Source organism: Caretta caretta, chromosome 13 (genome assembly GCF_965140235.1).
Source record: "Caretta caretta isolate rCarCar2 chromosome 13, rCarCar1.hap1, whole genome shotgun sequence".
Classification (NCBI taxonomy): Eukaryota; Metazoa; Chordata; order Testudines; family Cheloniidae; genus Caretta; species Caretta caretta.
The window spans coordinates 35,357,626-35,377,895 of record NC_134218.1 but is presented as its reverse complement, the minus strand read 5'-3'; the positions used below and the strand labels follow the sequence as shown (position 1 = coordinate 35,377,895).

Sequence of the window (20,270 nt, the reverse complement as noted above, 5' to 3'; positions counted from 1 at the left end):
CCTGCCCCACTCATCCCCCTCCCAGCTACACCCCCCCACCCCCCACTCACCAGCAGGGGCCCAACCCAGATACAGCCGCTGAGCCAGTCACGGTGGCAGAACGGGAGCGAGCGCCAGAGGGCGGGGGCTCCCGGCGCAGGGCCTCCCACATCCCAGCACAGCAGGGTCTGCAGGGACACGGGCTGGTTAGACAGGCACAGATACAGCACTTCCGCTCCCCCACGCCTCCCAGTGCCCATCTCACAACATGCCTGCCCCACACCGCCCCCCTACTGCCCATCTCGCAGCACGGACGCTGCACAACTGCCCCACCCCATCCCCTAGTGCCCATCACACAGCACAGCCGCCTCACAGTGCCCCCTAGTGCCCATCTCACAGCACGGACACCACACAGCTGCCCCACACCGCCCCCTAGTGCCCATCTCACAGCACGGACACCGCACAGCTGCCCCACACCGCCCCCTAGTGCCCATCTCACAGCACGGACGCTGCACAACTGCCCCACACCATCCCCTAGTGCCCATCTCACATTACAGCCGCCCCACACCGCCCATCTCACAGCAGAGCTGCCCCACACCGCCCCCTAGTGCCCATCTCACAGCATGCATGCCCCTCACCTTGTCCCTGCCCCCTGTGGCAAGGTGCTGGCCGTCGGGGCTGAAGGCACAGCAGGTGACAGCGGCCGCATGGCCCCTCAGGATGGCCAGGGGGGCTGGTGGAGGGTCCAGGAGGGCCCGTCTCAGTGTGTCAGCCAGCCACAGGCAGATGGTGAAATCCTCTGGGGGGGGGGGGGGGGAAGGGTCAGACTCTGGGCCCCAATGCCCCACCCCTGCCCTCCCCATACTGCCCCCCACCCTATAGTCCCTGGGCTCTCCCAGCCCCGCCAATGACCGCTGAATCTCCCCCACACTGCTCTGGAAACACCCTGCCCCCAGCCCCTCCCCACATCCGCCCCCTCTGCCCCCAGCCTTACCCGAGGCAGATGCCAGCAGCTGGGGTGAGGCGGCCAGGCCCAGCACAGCCCCCTCGTGCCCCCGCAGCTCCCACAGGGGGCAGGCTGGGCCGCTTTCCAACACCCAGCCACGTAGGGTCCCATCCCCGCTGCCTCCGGCCAGCACGGCATCCCCAAGCCAGGCCAGGCTGGGCACCGCCACCCCCCCCGCCGGGCAGCGCCGCCCGGCCGAGCCTGCGGGGAGAGGGGAGAGTGAGTGGGGCTGACACCACAGGGAACCCAGGAGTCCTGGCTCCCACCCCCCACCCCACCGCAGAACTCAGGAATCTTGGCTCCCAGCCCCCACCCAACCACAGAACCCAGAAGTCCTGGCTCCCAGCACCCCCCCACACCACTAGACCTCATCCCCCCCCTGAGCTGGGACAGAGCCCAGGCATCTGGGCGCTTACCCCAGGGGGTGCTGTAGACCCAAACATCATCTGAATGGTGCCCCACAGCGAGCAGGGTGCCGGCGGGGTTGGGGGCCACGCAGAGGGCTGGAGAAAGTGGCCCCGAGCCCAGAGCGCCCCAGGCACAGCCCAGGTGCCCCGGCCAGAGCTGGACCTAGGCCACAGATCAGAAGTTAGTGCTGTGCCCCCCAGTCGTGTTATGGACTTCAACTGAGACCATATAGAACATGGTTGCAACCAAGGTCCTGTAGTGGCACCAAATCTTGTATAAAGGCGGTCAAATAAGGTGTCTAAGACAAGGTTATGGTTTGCTGGTTAGGATTGTGCTGTCTATATGCATGTATCATTTTTGTATTTAAAGTTATAAGTATTGGCTCTATACTGTCTGTAGTTCAAACGTATGCTATGCTTCTGGGTGACACCCCAGAGAAGTTGGTGTCAGCTCTGCCTAGCCTGCTGGATGGCCCATTAAGGACCATCAGCGACACAACTGACCCATTGAGAGAAGGCAGACACGCCTGGGACTCAGCAAGGTGTGCAGGGACCTGCCTATGGAGAGAACTCTGAGGTGTTTCCAGGCCATGTGAGGGACAGCTTGTCTTTGGGAGAAAGAAAGACCACATGGCAAGAGACTATAAAAAGCTGCTGCAGCTCCTCCATCTGGTCTTCAATCCTGCTTCATACCTCTGGAGGGACTTTGCGACACTGAAACTTTGAACGAAGGACTGAAAGACCCATCCCAGCGGTGGATGTGCTCCAGAGACTTGATTTGAACCTGCAGTTTATTCCATCACTACTGCAAGCCTGAGCCAAGAACTTTGCCATGACTGTATGTAATTGTTTCCATTTAACCAATTCTAGCTCTCATCTATAGCTTTTTCCTTTTATGAATAAACCTTTAGGTTTCAGATTCTAAAGGATTGGCAGCAGCGTGATTTGTGGGTAAGATCTGATTTGTATATTGACCTGGGTCTGGGGCTTGGTCCTCTGGGATTGGGAGAACCTTTTTTCTTTCCCTGCGGTATTAGTTTTCATAACCATCTGTCCCCATAACGAGGGGCACTGGTGGGGATACTGGGAAACTGAAGTGTCTAGGGAATTGCTTGTGTGACTTGTGGTTAGCCAGGGGGGTAAAACCAAAGTCTTCTCTGTTTGGCTGGTTTGGTTTGCCTTGGTGTGCACAGAAAGCCCAGCCTTGGGCTATAACTGCCCTGCTTTGAGCAATTTGTCCTGAATTGGCACTCTCAGTTGAGTCCCACCAGAACCAGCATCGTTACATGCCCCCCCCCCCAACTACCAGCTCTGCTGGTGCCCCTCACTCCCAACCCGCAGCCCCTGCTAGCCCAACCCTGCCCCCTCCCCCAGCTCTGCCAGCGCCCCTCACTCCCGACCCAGACCCCCTGCTAGCCCAGCCCTGCCGACGACCATCACTCCCAATCCGCAGCCCCTTGCTAGCCGACCCATGCCCCCGCCCAGCTCTGCCGGTCCCAACCCGCAGCACCTTTGTGTCCTCGCCCGCCGTGAGGAGGACCTGACCCCCGGAGAGGAACTTGACCTCGGAGACGAAGCCCCGGTGTGCCGGGAATGTGGCCAGGCTCACGGCCTCCTGCCAGGACCAAAGACGCACCGTCCCGGCCAGGCAGCCAGACGCCAGCACGGTGCCTGCAGGGGAGAAGGACACGGCACGGACGGAAGCATCGTGGCCCGAGAGAACCTGCAGGGGGAGCCAGAGTCACAGCCCAGCCCGCCCCGCTGGTGCCCCTCACTCCCGACCCACAGCCCCTGCCAGTCCAGCCCTGGGGCCCCAGACCCGCCGGTGCCCCTCACTCCCAACCCGCAGCCCCTCCTTGCCCAGCCTCCCCACCCCCAGCCCTGCTGGTGCCCCTTACTCCCAATCCGCCACCCCTGCTAGTCCAGCCCTGGGCTCCCAGCCCTGCCACTACCCCTCACTCCCAACCCACAGCCCCGCTCCTCTGTGCCCCATACCAAGCTCACGCTCCGGTTCTGCAGGCCCAGGATGGTCACGGCACCATCCCAGCCCCCGGTGGCCACCAGCTGCCCATCAGGGTGGAAGGCGGCACAGTTCAAGGGGCAGGAGAGATCCAGCTCCCAGGTCAGGTGCCCCTGGGCAGAGTCCCACAGCTGGCAGAGACAGGAACAGCGGGTCAGAACCAGGGCTGGGCGCCCGGATTCTCTCCTGGCTGGGGGAGGGGAGTGGGGGCTATTGGTTAGAACAGGGAGGTCGGGGGGGGGGGGGTGACTGTAGCTGGTACCTTCAGGTGCCCGTCCAGGGAGACGCTGGCCAGCTGTCTGCGATCAGGGCTGACACAACAGCCCGTGACCTGGCCCTGGTGAGCATCAGTAGCCAGGAGCCTGGAAAGGAGAGAGATTCATGTGATGTCTCCGCCATCATCCCCCAAACCAGCTCCCCCCACTATCCCCTGGGCCGTATCATGGCCAGCGCCCCCTGGAGGGGCAGCCCTTCCCCCCACACCCTGATAGTACCTGCTGCCCTCACGCAGGGCCCAGGTCTCCAGCCCCCCGGCGAAGGTGCCCAGGCAGAGGGTCCTGTCGGCCAGGAAGACGCAGGCTGAGATCCCAGTGCCGCCGCTCAGCAGGGTCTTCAGCTCCTGGGAGCAAGGTGGGGTGGTGTGAACCTGCAGAGCCCCCTGCCTGCCCCCCCGGCTTCCCCTGACCCCAGCCTATCCCCAACTCCCCAGCCTGCCCCTTGGCCTTTCCCCAGCTCCCCTGCCTCTCAGCCTGCCCCCCGAGCTTCCCCTCCTGCTCCCTAGCCCCCCCTCCCCTTCCTGCCCCCCCCAGCTCCTTCTGCCCCTGCCTCCAAACCAACCAGCCCCAGCGTCTTCCCATGGCCAGAGATCCCTTGAATCTGCCCTGCACCCCACCCCTGGTACCTGGCCGCTCTGCATGTCCAGCAGGTGCAGGGTCCCATCGGTGCTGCCCACGGCAGCCTGGCGCCCGCAGTGGGAGACAGCCACACAGGTGGGGGACGTAGGCAGGGCCAGGGCGATGCTGGGGATGTGGGGGGGAGATCAGGGGGGGAACAAGGCCCTGGAATGGCCGGGCACCCAGCACTGCCCAGCCCCCGAGCTTGGAGACAGGCAGCCCCCCCACCCAGGACATCATGCCCCCCAGGGACCCCTCCCCTTCCCCAATGGAGCTCCCTAACCCCACAGGGACCCAGCCCGAAGGCAGAGATGTGCAGCCCGCACAAGCTAGGCTCCCAGCCCTGCAGCGCTCCCCAGTCCATGTGACCTGCATACCTCATCCCCCCAGGTCACAGAAGGGTCCCTCCAACCCAGCACAGGTGCCCCAGGCCATGGAGCAACTCAGCCAGGAGTAGGGCCGGCGCCCTGGGGGGGAGCAGGGCCAGGGCCCATAGGAGGGGCAGGTGGGCGCTGGGCGTGGGCGGAAAAGGGGGCGCCCAGACACTGTGGTGAGGGGCAGGTGGGTGCCCGGGGGGAGGGGCAGGCATCCAGAGAGAGGGGGAGGGGCAGGGGCCCTCCCACCCATGGTGGCCCCGTTACCTGTCGGGGTGGGGGGTGTCCTGGGCCTTGTTATGCCAGAGCAGCAGTCGCCCTCCAGGGTGGGCCAGGGCCTGGGCCTGGGCGCCCAGCGAGGAGCCGTCGGGAGCATTGGCTGCCAGCTGGGGCAGGAGTGCTGGGTTCTGGGAGAGCAGGGCCGCGCCCGCCTGCACCATCGCACGGAATGCGCCCACCTCGCCCGGGGGCTGGGCACTGCCCGCTGCAGGGGAGACGTCTGTGTCAGGGGATACAACAGCCCCCAGCACCCTGGGAGCCCCCTGGTAGCCCCACTTCAGCCCCTGGTAGCTCCCTCCACCTCCCATCCTCCCCCCGGCAGCCCCCCCATGACTCCCACTCCCCCCAGCCCTCCAGCAGCCCCCTCATACATCCCATTCCCCCCACGGCAGCCCCCAACCTCCCCATTTCAGCCCCCTGCAGCCCCCCCATGCCTCCCATTCCCCCCCTGCAGCTCCAGCCCCCCAGAACCCCACAGCAGCCCCCCCACAATTACACCAAGGCACCTCCCCATGCCCCTGTGGACAGCCCCCCCTCCGCACAGGGCTGGCTCCTGACTAGCAGCCCCCAGAAGTGCCCCCCACTCCTTGCTCACCGTGCAGAGCGTAGGCACGGCCCAGCGCGGGCAGCAGCCCCAGCCGGACATGGGCTGCCACAAAGTGCAGGTTGGTCAGGAGGGAGCCCAGGAGGTCGGGGCGTCCAGCGCAGACCTGCCGGGACAGCGGGGTCACCCAGGGGTTCTGCCCACCCAGCCCACCCTCGCCAAGCCCCAGCCCCTGCCACACTGAGCCCCATCCCCTGCCTCCCACCCTCCCCTCCTGCCCCACCCCAGCTCCTGCCCAGCCACTCCCGAGTTCCCCACCTCACCCCATCTGCCCAATCCTGCCCCCCCCACCCAGCCCCCACCCTGCCCACTGCCGAGGCCCCCCCAGTGCCCCATACCTACCAGGTGGTAGGGCAGAGCCACCAGGGGCCCGGCCTCGCTGCCCTGGAAGCTCCGGGGCATGTACGGGTCGCAGAGTTTCCAGAGATGAGCTGGGGGTGGGGGAGAGACTGTCACCCAGAATGCTCAGCACCCCCCGGCCCGGGGGAGGGGGGTGTCACAGGCCCGGCCCACACCCCCCCCGGGGCCTCCCCCGGCTCTGAACCCCACAGGGCGACTCCCTGACCTGCTATCAGAGCATGAGCCGCTCGCTCCAGGCCCGGTTCCTTCAGGTAGCGCCGTTCCACCGCCGTCCGCAGGGGAGCACCACAGAGGTGGAGCCGCGAGCCAGGGGCCTCCGAGGGGGCCCCACACACCCCCGCCAGCCTGGGGGGGACAGACAGGGGACAGAGAACACTGGTTCCTGGCCATCAACGGACTGCAACAGAACTCAGGGCGAGGTCCCAGGGCCCTGCCAGAGCCAGAGAGAACCCAGGCATGCGGGATCCCAGCCCCCCAACTCCCACTCCCCTCTCAGAGCTGTAGAGAACCCAGGAGTCCGGGCTCCCAGTCCCCCCCTGCTCTAACCACTAGCCACCACTCCACTCCCAGAGCCGGAGAGAACCCAGGCGTCTGGGCTCCCAGCCCCACCCACCCAACTGTAACCATTAGACTCCACTCCCCTCACAGAGCCAGGAGAGAACCCAGGAATCCTGGCCTCCACTCACCCCCTCAGGCTCCTCATCAGGGAATAGATCGGGGCTTTGGGGATGGTCGCCGCGTGGCCCCCAGCAGCCATGCCTCCCTCCCAGGTGATGGGTGTCCCGCCCAGCTCCTTCCACATGGTGAGCACGGCGAGGAGATCGCGCTCCAGCAGGCCTGTGGGGGACAGAGGAGCAAGGGTCAGGGATTCATCTCCAGGGACTCCTACTCCAGGGATGGCTCACCCAGTGCTGAGATGCAGCCAGCTCTGGGGTGGGGCAGGGCGGCTCAGTGACAGCTGCATATAACGGCAAACGGACAGCTCGCCCGGTGCTGAAATGCAACCAGCTTTGGGGCAGGGCAGCTGGGGAACAGCCACATATAACACTTCAAAAAAACAGGCGCTGAGATGCAACCAGCTCTGGAGCGCAGTGCCTGGTAGCAGCGCCCATTAACGCCGCCTAGCACCCCCAGCTGTCTCTTACCGTCCTTGCTGGCCCAGAGGGCAGTGACGGCCATGGCCACCGGCTCGGCCCCATGCTCCTGCTCCAGGCAGCCCAGCATGTGCTGGAGCAGGGCGGGCAGCGCTGGGGGCAGTGTCTGGATCCTCTCTGAGACCTGGAGGGAGGGACACAGGACCCTGAGGGGATCGGAGAGCCCTGTGCTGCCGGCCCAGATGCCTGGGTCCCCTTCTGTCCCCATCCCTCCCCTGGGGTCCCTAGAGGGGAGAGTCCTGCACTGCCAGCCCGGACGCCTGGGTCCCCTTCCATCCTGGCACCTCCCTGGGGTCCCTAGAGGGTAAAAACCCATGCCGGTGGCCCAGATGCCTGGATCCCCCTCCATCCTGACCTCTCCCTTAGGGTCCCTCGCCGGAACAGATCTGTGTCACAAACCTGGATCCCCCTCTGTCCCAGCCCCTCCCCTAGGGTCCCTAGAAGGGGGAGCCCTGCGCCACCAGCCCAGAAGCCTGGGTCCCCCTGCGGGGCTAAGGCACCTTTTCATAGAGGGTGAAGGCTCGCAGGTCCTGGGTGAGCAGAGCCAGGTAGAGGGGCTGCCGGGCACCACGCTTCAGTAGCACCAACCGCATCTGGAGAGAGACAGACGGGGTCACAGCAGGCAGGGAGCCCCTGAGCGACAGCCAGTGCCCCCACCCCACCCAGCCAGAGCTGGAGAGAACCCAGGAGTCCAACTCCCAACCCACCCCTGCTCCAACCACTGGACCTCACTCCCCTCCCAGTGCTGGGATAGAACCCAGGAGTCCTGGCTCCCAGCCTCTCCCCCACTCTAACCACTAGACCCCACGCCCCTGCCACAGGACCCAGGCATCCAGGCACCTCCCCACCTGGTTGTTGAACGCTGTCTCCTCCAGCTTCTTGCCGTACAGGGCAAGGTCCCGGCGGACCAGCCCAGCCCGGTCGCAGGGGTCCAGGGATCCCAGGGGGATGACGACTGAATCTGCCCGTTGCTGTACGGAACCCAGGAGTCCGGAGTCCTTGCCGATGCTCAGAACCAGGCTCACACGCTGCGGGGAGAAGAGAGGGGCTGAGCAGATGGTGAGGTGAGCGGGATTGGGGGGGGGGTCCCCATGGGCGGGGGTGCTGGACTTACCGGGGGTAGCCGCGCCGGGAGCCAGTCGGAGACGGGCTGTCCACTGTCCCCGTGGATCTGGTCAGCCCCGTCGAGCAGCACGGCCAGGCGCTGAGCTCCCCGGAGTGACCCGGCTACTGCGGGCAAGAGGGACTCCAGACAGCATACCAGTCCCCTGCAAGGGACAGGCATGGATGGGACCCAGGCATCCCAGCCCCCAGCTTTAACCCCTAGATACCACTTCCCTCCAGAGCCGGGGAGAGAATCCAGGAGTCCTGGGTCCCAGCCCCGCTGCTCTAACCACTCGACCCCACTCCCACCCAGTACCAAGAGTCTGGCTCCCAGACCCACCTCCCCTTCCCCCGCTCTGGGAACCATTAGATCCCACTCCCACCCAGGGCCAGGAGGGAACCCAGGCATCCTGACCTGTAGCTGGCAGGGGGTGGGGCCGGCTGGCCCAGCAGGTGGCTCAGGCGGGCATACAGCTGGCTCAGCATCACCCTGGCACTGGCCTGGTCTGGCCGGGCCCCGGTGAAGTGAGAGACGACCAGGCAGCGGGTGGGGGAGGTGTCCTGGGCCGGGGGATGGGTACTCAGCTCCCGCGCCAGCGCCGCCTGGGGAATGGACAGTGGGTCAGCTGGGGGTGGGGTCTCTCCAGGCCTCTCCCACCACAACCCATCCCCTCCAGGCCTTCAAGCTCCTCCCCCCTCCTCCAGGCTCCTCCCACCAGGCTTTATGAAGCAGACCCAGACCCTGCCCCCTGCAGGCCCTGCCTACAATCCATCACCAAGCCCCTCAACTTTCTGCCCCCAGACTCCTCCCCCCATTGCCCATTGGATGCCCCAAGGCTCCCCCCCCAGCCTCACCATGAAGACAGTCTTGCCATCGCCAGGCTCGCCTGTCACCACGTAGAGCCTGCCCCCTGTCCCACGGCGGGGGGGCTGACCCTTACGCACCCACCCGGTCACGGTGCCCAGCAGCTTTCCCCGGGCACAGAACTGGCGCTGCTGGAAGTCCTGGAAGGCGTCTTGCAGCTCCTGCCCCTCCTCCTCCTCGCCCCCGGGGGGCTCCAACTCAGCCTGGGGGGCCGGGGGCAGACACAGGTATCAGTGTGAACCCAGGAGTCCGGGCTCCCAGCACCCTCCACTCTAACCACTAGGCCCCACTCCCTCCCCGCCAGAGACAGCAAGTCGCATTACCTGAAGGAACTGGCGTTGGAGGGCGCCCCACAGATCCTGCAGCACCCGGGCCCCAAACTCCTCCAGCCCCTTGACATACGGCCGGCCCTGGGCCACGCCACCCCACTGGCAGGAGTACCTAGGGGGAGAGAGCAAGGCCATGAGGGAGACACTGTGGGGCCCAGCAATCCCACCACACCCACCAATCTCCTGGCCTGTTACCTGCTGACAGACGCCACCCCCAGGTGCTGGCCCAGACGCCCCTTCAGATCCTCCATTCGGTGACGAGCGTCCTCTGACTCTGCCACGAAATCCGCCCTCCAGGCTTCTGGCACGGACCTGCCCCACCACAGACAGGTCAGGGGCCTCGCGTCCTGTTCCTGCCCCCTGAGCCAGCCAGCCCCCCGAGCCAGCCAGCCCCCCCGCCATGGGGCTGGATCAGCACCCCCTAGAGAGGAAAGGCCCCATGTCCCGTTTCCCAGCCCCCTGAGCCAACCAGTACCCCACCCTGGGGCTGGATCGGCACCCCCTAGAAGGGAAAGGCCCTGTTCCCCATCCCCCAAGCCAGGCAGCCCCCCACCATGGGGCCGGATCGGTGTCCCCTAGAGGGGAAAGGCCCCATGTCCCATTCCCTCCCTCCCCCGCAAGCCAGCCAGTCCTTGCCATGGGGCCGGATAGGAGGGGAACAGGTGCACAATTACCCAAGGAAATCTGGCTCGCGGAAGTAGAAGAATGCTTGGGCAGCAGAACCGGAGTCGCGCTGGCTGCTGAGGAACTGCATGACCTCCAGCTCGGTGATGGAGCGGCCCCGAGGGTACGACTTCACCTGCAGCGATGGCACACGGGACTCCATCATCAGCCCCCACGTCGTGGGATCGATCCTGTTACCCAGAGGGATCCCACCACTCCCACCAATTGAGCCACAAAGCAAAGGCCAGCCACGCCAGCCCACAGGCAGAACGCCTCTCAGGCAGGGTTAGACTAACAGGCATCATGGGGAAGAAACACACCTGGGCCGCTGTGAAGTGGGATGCCCGGCTTCCCCCAACTGGTCTCCACCATGGGTCCCTGCGTCTGTGAGCTCCATGCTGTGTGGACACGGCCAGCAGGCCTAGGCCAGCGCCAGCCACAAAGAGCTTTGTGCTGAGATGAGCCTGGATCCCACCTCACCCACCAACCTCAGCAGAACTGGGGACTTCCCATCGTCCTTGGCCACCTCAGAGGCTCCTGTCCCTGGACGCAAAACTTCTGGAGCATGAAGCTAGGCAGCATGTTTACAGGCCTGCACCAGAGCCCCTCTTCTGTGCTTCACCCCATCACCAGAAGGGATCCCACCACTCCTACCAACGCTATTCTGAGACACCCAAGTTCTGCCTCTACCCCTGGGGTACAGGACACCCTGGCAGGCTCCAACACGCTATGAAGCCAGGCGTGGGCTGACAGAATAACCCCTCCAGTGACTTTACACTGTCCTAGTGGGAGTGATGCCACTGCTACACCAATTTCATCAACTACTGGAACCCTCTGGCACAGGGAGCACTGCCCACTCCCTGGCGTAATGAGAGCAGCACATCATCTGGCCACGGAAAAGACAACACCGTGCCTCGTGCCCAGTATCGCAAGCCACTTCCCAGGCTGCCCAATCCTGAGAGGGGTGACTCATCACAGGGACGTGGGTGGGGTGGCAGAATGCCAATGCCAGTAGGTACCAGAGGCCACTGTGCAGGGTGCCCCGTCCCGCAGGCTGGGTGAGGGAGGCCACAGCACTACACTCGACTGTCCAGAGTCAAATAAAGCAAAATCCCACTGTTTCCACCAACTGTGAGGGAAGGCTCAGAGGCCAGGTTCCCGCAGGCAAGGGGGCTGCAGGGCGGTGTCAGCCACCAGCTGGGTGCGAGGGGCACCGTCTTCTTGTCCCCTGCACCCCGATACAACTGACGGGGTGCTGGCAGTGCTCACCCACTCGTACTGGGGGGCGTCCAGCAGGGCGTATTCGCGGGGCACGTAGCCGTAACGGTCTCCCAAAATGCCCACGAAGAGCTGGCTCCGGGCCACCTCCGAGAGGCACAGTTCCAGCTGCCTGTGTGGGGAGAGAGACCAGGGTCAGCACCAAGGGGGCCCCCCACCGAGCCCCGCACCCCGGCATGGCACCACCCAGCTCCCTGACTCAGCCCAGTTCCCCCCAGACTCCCCTCAGCACAGTGCCCCCTCCCGCCCCGAACCTTCCGCCCGCAGGGTGAGCGCCTACCGCTCCTGCCGCGCCTCCTGCTCGGTGATGCCCCAGCGCAGGTCGATCTCCTGCAGTGCCAAGTGGTGGGGAGCGGCACGGGCGCGCAGGGCAGGCAGCACGGCCCGGAGCAGCACGTCCCGCTCGCCCTGCATGTCCCGCACTGGCGACGAGATGAACACGCGGACGCTGCGCCACCTGGGGAGGGACCCATCAGACCCCAGCTGGGGGAGCCCGGCCGGGCCCTATCCACCCACGGCCCCTGCCCCCCCGATGGGCCCCTCTGTCCCCTAACAAGTCCCTACTCCCCTCCTGGACCGGCCCCAGCCCCCGCCGGTCCCTGCCCCCCGATGGGCCCCTTTGTCACCACCCCACTGGCCCCTGCCCCATGATGGGTCCCTCTGTTGCCCCCCACCAGTACCTGTACCCCCCAATAGGCCCCTCTTCCCCTCCCCGGCCCCTGCCCCCCCAGTAGGCCCCATTGTCCTCCAAGCCCGGTGGCCCCTCCCAGTCCAGAGCCAGACCCACCAACCCAGTCCCTCCCCACCAGATGGGCCCCACTGTCTCCCGCCTCGCCTGGACCAGTCCCAGACCACCCAACCCGATCCCTCCCTCTCCAGCTCAGCCCTAGGCCCCCCCCACAACTCCCTCCCACACCCCAGAGAATCAGTCCCCTGCCTGCTCTCTTCCCAGCCCCCTGACTGCCCGCAGGCCCAGCTGACCTCTCACCTGCTCCGGGGGGCGGGGGAGGCGGGAGGAAGCTCTGGGTGCCCACAGGGCGCCCCCGGCTGGGGGGGCAGCCCGTGGATCTCGTCCATCCTGCCCACGTGCTCCAGCAGACGGGAGGTGCTGCGCACGGCCAGGAACCTGCATTGGGGGGGGGGGGCGGGGCAGTTACACACCTGGCTCACATGACCCCCCCCACCCGCCACCTCGTAAGGCTGAGACTCACCTGAGCACCTGCTCACTGAACCCAGCCAGCTCCACCTCATCCGCGGGGGTCCTCTGGAGCCTGCAACGACATGGGCGGGGCCGCCTCAGCCGTGGGGCACCCCGAGGAACTCTCCCGACCCCCCCGGAGCCACAGGGAGCCCCGCCCCCTCCCCAAGCCACAGGGAACCCCTGCCCACAGGGAATGCTCCCTCCCCTCCCCACAGAGAGGCCCCTGGCCCCAGCCCCCTGGAGTCCCAGGGATCCCCCCTCCCCTCCCGGAAACCCCCAGGGCATAGCCTGGGCAAGGCCCTAGAACCCCCTACCCCGCAGGCTACAGGCAGGGAACAAGGGGGTGTCCTCACCCCCAAGGGGATACAGCGGGGTGTGGGGGAGGGGGAGGGGCGGGGTCATACCCCCAGGGAACTAGGCAGAGGTTCACAAAGAGGCAGTGGGGGGCGACACGATCCCGCATCAGTCGCAGGGCAGGGCCGGCCAGGGGGGCCTCAGAGCTGGGGCTCAGCACGAGCAGGGTGTCCACCTGTGGGGGGGAGGGGATACTGTCAGTCTGCGCCCAGCCGTGGGCCCCCACCCTCAACATTGCCCCTCACTGCCGACCCGCAGCCCTTTGCCAGCCCAGCCCAAAGCCCCTCCAGCTCTGCCAGTGCCCCTCACTCCCGATGCGCAGCCCCTGCTAACCCAGCCCTGCCCCCCCAGCTCTGCCAGTGCCCGACTCTAGATCCACAGCCCAGACTCACCGGCTCCCCACGAGCCACCAGGTCCCAGAGGATGTCACTGACGGTGCTAGAGCTGCTGCTCGGCTGCGTTGTGGCCTGGGAAAGAGATGGGGTGAGATGTGGTGCCAGGCTGGGCCCGGCGGGGGACTCCCCGCGGGCATGGGGAAGAGTTAGGGGACAGGCGGGGAAGAGGGACGGGGGGCTCCCACCTGGACCTGCTGGAGCAGGCTCTGGACGTTCTCCAGCAGCGACCCGGCCAGCGCTGGCACCTCCTCCCAGTGGCCTCGGCCGTACAGCACCAGGCGCGCCTGCTCCGCCACAGCCCGACCCATGAGGCCCAGCAGCAGAGCCACCTCCAGCACCTAGGCGAGATGGGGGGCTGTGAGCCAGGCACGGCCCCACCCACAAGGCACTGCAGGGAGGCAAGCACAGCACCCTGCCCTGCCCCCGCCCCCCCAGGCACTGCCAGGGGGTGAGCGCAACGCCCCGCACCTCCACAGGGCACTGCCAGCAGGTGAGTGCAGCACCCGACCCCCCACTCCCACAGGGCACTGCCAGGAGGTGAGCGCAGCTCTCCCCCCGCCCCGACTCACAGTCATGGGCTCTGGGCGGGCACCACGCAGTTTCCGGGCCCGGTGGTAGGGCGTCACCATGGCCCTGGAGGCACAGCAGAGAATGAGAGTGCGGCCGGGCAGGGGGGGCAGGTTGTGCCGGGCGGAGATGCGGATGGCGGCATCCAGGGCCCAGCGATAGCGGAGCAGGAGGGCAGGGTCCGGGCGCAGCTCCCTGGGGGACAGAAGCCGCTGCTGAGCCCCTGCCCAGCCCCCCGCCCTGCAGCCTGGAACCCCCTGCAACCTGGCACCCCACCTGCCTCCTCACAGCCTGGCATCCCCTGACCCCCTCCCTACAGCCTGCCTAGCCCCCCCGCAACCTGGCACCCCACCTGCCCTCCCCACAGCCTGGCATCACCTGCCCAGCTCCCCCTTTCTGCCCCCTGCCTAGCTCCCCCTGCAACCTGGCACCCGACCTGACCAGCCCCCCCACCCCACCCCTTCCCAGCCTCCCCCTCCCTGCTGCCCCCCTGTGGCCATGCCCAGGAGCCCAGCATGGGGCCCTCACCTGGCCTTCCGCAGCCGCTGCTTTTCGCTCTTCACAGCGCGGAAGAGGATTGGGATGGACAAGGCTGCGCGCAGCTCCCGGCGTGTCCAGGACGGCCGCCCCCGCACCCCAGGCAGGCCCCCCGGCTGCTTCTTCCCACGCCTCAGCAGCGCCCGCAGCAGCTCCACGTTAGAGGGGAGGGGGCTGTCTGGAAGTGTGAGCGGTAGAGACACAGTGCCCATCACTCCTGACCCGCAGCCCCTACTAGCCCAGCCCTGAGCTCCCCACAGCTCTGCCAGTGCCTCTTGCCCAGGGGTGGGCAAACTACGGCCCAGGGGCCGCATCTGGCCCTTGAGTTCCCGCCAGGAAGCGGGATCCAGGTCTTGCCCCGTTCCCGTGCTCTAGCTGCGGAGCGGGGTTTGGGGCTTGCCCCCCCATGGGCCAATCTGTGCATGCTATGGCTCCGCGCAGCTCCCAGAAGCAGCGGCATGTCCCCCCTCTAGCTCCTATGCACAGGACGCAGCCAGAGGGCTCCGCATGCCGCCCCCACCCCAAGCGCTGCCCTCACAGCCAATGGGAGGTGCAGAGGTAGTGCCTGTGGACGGGGCAGCATGCAGAGCTGCTTGGCTGCATCTCCGCATAGGAGCCAGAGAGGGGACATACCGCTGCTTTCGGGAGCTGCTCAAGGTAAGCGCCGCCCGGAGTCTGCACCCCTGCCCCCTTCCAGCACCCCAACCCCTGCCCCAGCCCTGATCCCCCTCCTGCCCTCCGAACCCTTCGGTCTCAGCCCGGATCACCCTCCTGCACCCCCAACCCCACATCCCCACCCCAGTGCCCGTACCCCCAGCCGGAGCCCTCACACACACACCTGCATCACTACTCCCTGCCCCAGCTCAGAGCCCCTTCCCACACCCTGAACTCCTCATGTCTGGCCCTACTCCAGACCCTGCACCCCCAGCTGGAGCCCGCACCCCCTCCCGCACCCCAACCCCCAGTTTCATGAGCATTCATGGACACCCATACAATTTCCATACCCAGATGTGAGCCTCAGGCCAAAAAGTTTGCCCACCCCTGCTCTTGCCCCTGGTTGTTCGGGGTCTCAGTGCTGTCAATGAATCACAGTTAACTCACGCGATTAACTCAAAACAAATTAACTGGTTTCAGAGTAGCAGCCGTATTAGCAAATGTGTTAGTCTCTAAGGTGCCACAAGTACTCCTTTTCTTTTTGACAAAATTAATTGTGATTCATCGCAGTTTTAATCGCACCGTTAAACAACAGTAGAGTAGCAACTGAAATGTATCAAAGATTTCTGGCTGCTTTTCTACATTTTCAAATTATCAATTTCAATTACCACATGGAAAATACAAAGTGATGATTATTTTCTATTACAAATATTTCCATTCACCTCATACAAGTGCTGTCAGGCAATCTCTGTACGAATGGAGAATAATAACTGCGCTCAGAAACCAACCAATGTAAAAACTTTAGAACCTGAGTCTGCTCAGTCCTACTTCTCGTTCAGCTGATCGCTCAAACAGGGGTGTTACATTTGCAGGAAATAATGCTGTGCATTTATTTACACTGTCACCTGAAAGTGAGAACAGGTGTTCGCATGGCATGGCAAGGTATTTATGTGCCAGATACACTAAACATCTGTATGCCCCTTCATGCTGAGACACGTAGCTTTTTCTACAGTGCAAATATTTGTAATCCAAACTAATAATCTCACATGAGCCCCGGACACTTCGTCTTCTGCATTGTCAGTGCAATCGCTGGATTTGTAAAAGGAGGAAAACAGCTGAAGATATTTAGGGCATGTTTCAGTTGCTATTCGATAGGGTAACGGTGCGATTCGACCAGCTATGAAAGGCGACTTTTTTTTTTAATCTCGCGATTCATTTGTGTCACCGCTTGGCAGCCCCGTTCTCACCTTTCTTCCTCAGCTCCTCCTCCATGTCCTGGATGACTTTATTTGCCGCCAGGAACCGGAAGGGGAACTGCCGGCTGTGGACGACTGACGCCTGGAAATTGGGGCGGAGGAGTGTCAGGGTGAGGATCCCAGCAACCCCCCACCCCACTCCAGCCATCCCATCTTGGGGGGATGGGATTTTGGGGCTGTATCTCACTCTAGAGATCCAAGGGGGGGGGGAATTCGGGGCCATACCTCACTCTGGTGACCTGTGAGGGGGGAATTCGGCGTCCCCGGGGCCGTATCTTGCTCTGGGGACTCGGAATGGGGGAATCAGGGTCCCCGGGGCCATACCTTGTTCTGCAACCGGCTGAGCACTCGCTGGTGGTGCCGCTCGCTCACCCCAGCCCAGATGATGTTCTGCAGGTTCCTGAGCATGGCCATAAATGGCAGCTTCCCCGAATCTGTGAGGCAGAGCCCAGCTCAGGATTAGGAGACAACCCCACCCACAGGCAGGGGGCGCTGTGTCCACAAGGGTGCAGTGCTGGCTGCTGCTCCCAGGGGGCGCTGGGACCCACCAGCCACATTCATATGAGTGCTGGGCCGGTTGCAGCCCCCAGGGGGCGCTGGGAGACCTGTGGCTACCAGGGGGGCCCATATCCCCAAGTCAGCCTCCCATTGCCGAGGGGGGGCAGAGGCCAGCTCCTCATGGAGTCTCTTTGTGCCACAGCTGTGCCCAGCAAGCCCATGGGCCAATTAGAGACCGGTGCCATGCCTCCCACTCTGCCCCAAGGCTAGACTCTCCTTGGGGGTGTTAGAGCACCGAGCAAACCCTGCTCCAGGTAGGCCAGCCACCTGCCCCACAGAGAGCCCACCTGGTCCCACACATGCCCTGTCTCCTTGCACTCAACACTAGCTCGCACCCTCTGGGAAAAGAACTAACAGTGCCCCCTGGTGACACCTAGACACACTCAGGGCACCACTGGGGGCAAGCACAGCCCCCTATGAAGACCCTCCTTACCGATCAGCTCCTCCCAGACCACAGCCTTGTTCCCGCGCTGGCTGAGCTGCCGGTCCCAGGTCTGGGGCTGTGGAAGTTTCATTCGGGTCCCAGCACGGGCGGGGTCCCAGGGCCCTGGCAGGTGGCTCCGGGAGAAGGAGCTCAGGTCCGAGGGATACCTGAGGGGGGGCAGCAGAGACAGGGTGGGTCCCAGCAGGGCCTACAAGGGGTTCTGTGCCAGCTCTCAGGTCTAGGGGATAGAGTGGGGGAGGGGCTGGGACCCATGACACCTGGGTCCCTCCCCAGGGCTCTCACCTGCAGCCCAGCAGACTCATGACATGCTGGGCCGGCTTGGAGATATGCAGCCATCGGATCAGTGCCTTCAGGGAGAAGGGCTTCGTCTCGCACAGTTCCTGGGATGGCTGACCACTTTCAAACTGCAGGAGACATCAGCAGAGAACCCAGGAGTCCTGGTTTCCAGCCCTTCTGCTCTAACTCACTAGCCCCCACTCCCCTCAAAGAGCAGGGGACAGAACCCAGGAGTCCTGGCTTCCAGCCCCCCACTCTAACCGCTAGACCCCAGTCCTCTCACCTTTGTCTGAAGCTTGCCGAACGCCTTGCACAGCCGGAATCTCCTCGTCCAGGGCAGAGGTTTCTGTGGGGGGACTCCGGGAGGAAGAATAGGCTGGCAGGGCTGGGGCCTGAGAGAAGGACTCCTGGGTTCCCTCCCTAGCTGGCGGGGCCTTGGGCGTCCCCTGGCTTTGCCACGGCTCTTGCGCGAGTTGTACTTGGCCAGCTGGTAGGCATCGAATTGTTGGAACTTGTCCGCCAGGCCGGTGCGGAGGCAGCGGGGCAGCGGGGCTAGGGGGCGCCCTGCGCCCGCCAGGCTCTGTGAGGGAGAGGGAGACGGGTCAGTGCTGGCCAGCAGGGGGTGGCACTGGCCAGCGGAACGACCCGCCACTGGGGTAAGCTGGGTACCTGGAAGAGCGTGACCACCTGGGTCCAGTCGGAGGGCAGCTGCAGGGTGGCACACACGTAGCGGCGCAGGTGGGGCCGGCAGGGTGGCAGCCGGGCCGCCAGTGCCAGCAGGAAGTTGGCCGTTCCCCGGATGTTCAGCTCCTGGCGTGTATACAGGGCAACCTGTGGGGAGAGAGGAGAAACTGAGGCCCGGAGAGAACCCAGGCATCCAAGCACCCCGGCTCTAACTCACTAAAGCTCACTCCCCCTCCCCAAGCCCTGGCATAGGGCACTTGAGACCACCCCCCACCTACTCGGACTGCTTGTCCCTTACCCCCTAGGTAGGAGGATTGAACCCAGGTGTCCTGGCCAGCAGCCCCACCCCCCAGTACCTTAAGGATGAACTCAGGCTCCAGCTGGGCCAGCTCCTCACACAGATCCACCAGGCACCTATGCATCGGGTCACTGGGGGCTCCCAAATCAGGCCCCTCCACAAGGGAGCAGCACGCCAGGTTCACCAGGGCCAGCTGGGGGGAACAGGGAGCAGGGATGAACCCAGCAGTCCCAGCTCCCAGCCACTTCCCCACCCATCCACTAGACCCCCCTCCCCTCCCAGAGTTGGGAGAGAACCCAGGAGTCCAGACCCCCCCACCCCCATCTCTTACCTTGTGCTCTCTCAGGTGTTGCTGGGGACCCTTCCCAGGGGGCTGCTGGGCACTAGGGTCCCTCTGCCTTGGGGGCTCCAGGCTCGGCTTGGATGGCAGCTCCATCAGGGTGTACTGGGGCAGCGAGCTAGAGGGGTCGGGGGCAGCGTCGGCCCACTGCAGGGAGAGCAGGGGGTGACCCACAGGGCTGGGGACCATACACAGTGCCCCCCACCCCAACTGTCCCATCTCAGTGACCCTCTGCCTCAACTGCCACCCCCTACAGCCCCCCCACAGCCCTCCTCGGCATCTCCCCTGTCTCAAATGCCACCACTACTTCGCCCCCTCCCTCTGAGTGCTCCCAGCGTCCTTCCCCCGGGATTGAAGGTTGGGAATTGCAGGCCGCTGTGCGTCGCAGCTACCACGAGTTGGTGCCCAGTCTCAGCCCATCTTACCCAGGGCAGCTCCAGCTCCTCGCTGCGGGCCGGGGTCCCATCCTCACCTCCAGGGGCAAGGGGCGCCCGGCTGGGTGCAGAGATGGGGGCAGGCGCCAGCCAGGTTGTGGGAGTCAGGGAGCTCAGCCACGGGGCAGGGGGCGGGAGAGGGCGGAGAAGCCGGGCCCTGATCTCCTCTACCCATGCTGGGAGGAGGGGGCTCTGGCCCCCCAGGAAAGGGTTCTCCAGCCAGCAGGAGGCAGGGCTTGGACGGGGGTCGGGACCTGGAGTTTTCATGGCTGCCTGCAACACCTGGACAGAGAAGAGTGAGATGAGAACCCAGGAGTTCAAGAGCCCAGTGAGGCCACGCTCCTGCTTGAAGACAGCAAGTGCCGCTCCCTGCTCAGAGCTGGGAGAGAACCCAGGAGTCCTGGCTCCCAACCCCCCTGCTCTGATCACCAGACCCCACTCCCCTCCCAGAGCCGGGAGAGAACCCAGGAGTCCGGCCTCTCAGCCTCCAATGCACTCTGGGCGGAGGAGAACATTGTCCCCCTGGCCCCAGACCTGCCCCGGCTCCCCCAACACAGGGTCAGGAATAGGGAGGGGGCTTCGCAAGTGGATGGGGCTGTGTGTCACAGAGCAGGGCTGCCTGGCCCTGGGAGACTCCCAAGCCCTTCCCCTATGGAGCCCCCGAGACCAACCCCCTTTCTGCACTGCGCCTTCCCCCTGCATTCGCCCCCGCCCCACAGGCCCCCCGGCCACGCACCAGGAAGCACCGCAGTGACCGCACCCAGCCCGGCCGGTGCCCGGATCACTGGTGGGAGGGGCCTGCCTGACCCGCCCGCAGAGCCGGGCTCAGATTTCAGCCCGCCCCTGGGAGAACCCAGGAGTCCGAGTTCCCAACCCCCTGTGGTTCTGTCCGCGCGCGCGGCGGGTATCCTGCTCCCGGCCCCCCAAAGCGCCGCGTGGGGTCCGTGGCGGCCCCG

General features: G+C 65.1%; 1 protein-coding gene across 9 annotated transcripts in view; it reads right to left on the bottom strand.

The window, feature by feature from the left end:
• TEP1 (telomerase associated protein 1) overlaps nt 1-20,210 on the bottom strand; it is a 23,862-nt gene extending 3,652 nt beyond the window's left edge. For 2 of the 9 annotated variants that reach the window (XM_075118901.1, XM_075118900.1), the window contains exons 1-41: nt 19,306-19,950; nt 18,872-19,027; nt 18,599-18,733; nt 18,228-18,389; nt 17,842-18,138; nt 17,565-17,686; nt 17,271-17,428; nt 16,604-16,713; nt 16,271-16,361; nt 14,361-14,547; nt 13,835-14,027; nt 13,451-13,603; nt 13,263-13,337; nt 12,921-13,045; nt 12,527-12,586; nt 12,304-12,441; nt 11,596-11,772; nt 11,307-11,427; nt 10,049-10,173; nt 9,570-9,686; nt 9,369-9,486; nt 9,036-9,248; nt 8,596-8,783; nt 8,191-8,344; nt 7,925-8,104; nt 7,577-7,669; nt 7,068-7,200; nt 6,609-6,759; nt 6,128-6,267; nt 5,905-5,993; nt 5,554-5,668; nt 4,947-5,163; nt 4,314-4,431; nt 3,907-4,031; nt 3,675-3,774; nt 3,388-3,543; nt 2,903-3,115; nt 1,402-1,555; nt 974-1,186; nt 618-778; nt 51-167 (exon numbers count right to left, since the gene is read on the bottom strand). In XM_075118901.1, coding sequence (XP_074975002.1) covers nt 51-167; nt 618-778; nt 974-1,186; nt 1,402-1,555; nt 2,903-3,115; nt 3,388-3,543; nt 3,675-3,774; nt 3,907-4,031; nt 4,314-4,431; nt 4,947-5,163; nt 5,554-5,668; nt 5,905-5,993; nt 6,128-6,267; nt 6,609-6,759; nt 7,068-7,200; nt 7,577-7,669; nt 7,925-8,104; nt 8,191-8,344; nt 8,596-8,783; nt 9,036-9,248; nt 9,369-9,486; nt 9,570-9,686; nt 10,049-10,173; nt 11,307-11,427; nt 11,596-11,772; nt 12,304-12,441; nt 12,527-12,586; nt 12,921-13,045; nt 13,263-13,337; nt 13,451-13,603; nt 13,835-14,027; nt 14,361-14,547; nt 16,271-16,361; nt 16,604-16,713; nt 17,271-17,428; nt 17,565-17,686; nt 17,842-18,138; nt 18,228-18,389; nt 18,599-18,733; nt 18,872-19,027; nt 19,306-19,581 — 6,126 coding nt within the window. In that variant the 5' untranslated portion in view covers nt 19,582-19,950. Of the gene's footprint in view, nt 1-50; nt 168-617; nt 779-973; nt 1,187-1,401; nt 1,556-2,902; nt 3,116-3,387; nt 3,544-3,674; nt 3,775-3,906; nt 4,032-4,313; nt 4,432-4,946; nt 5,164-5,553; nt 5,669-5,904; nt 5,994-6,127; nt 6,268-6,608; nt 6,760-7,067; nt 7,201-7,576; nt 7,670-7,924; nt 8,105-8,190; nt 8,345-8,595; nt 8,784-9,035; nt 9,249-9,368; nt 9,487-9,569; nt 9,687-10,048; nt 10,174-11,306; nt 11,428-11,595; nt 11,773-12,303; nt 12,442-12,526; nt 12,587-12,920; nt 13,046-13,262; nt 13,338-13,450; nt 13,604-13,834; nt 14,028-14,360; nt 14,548-16,270; nt 16,362-16,603; nt 16,714-17,270; nt 17,429-17,564; nt 17,687-17,841; nt 18,139-18,227; nt 18,390-18,598; nt 18,734-18,871; nt 19,028-19,305; nt 19,951-20,050 lie in introns of those variants that run through there. The other 7 variants (XM_075118894.1, XM_075118896.1, XM_075118893.1 and 4 more) reach the window with 6 other exon arrangements.
• Nucleotides 20,211-20,270: the final 60 nt, after the last annotated feature.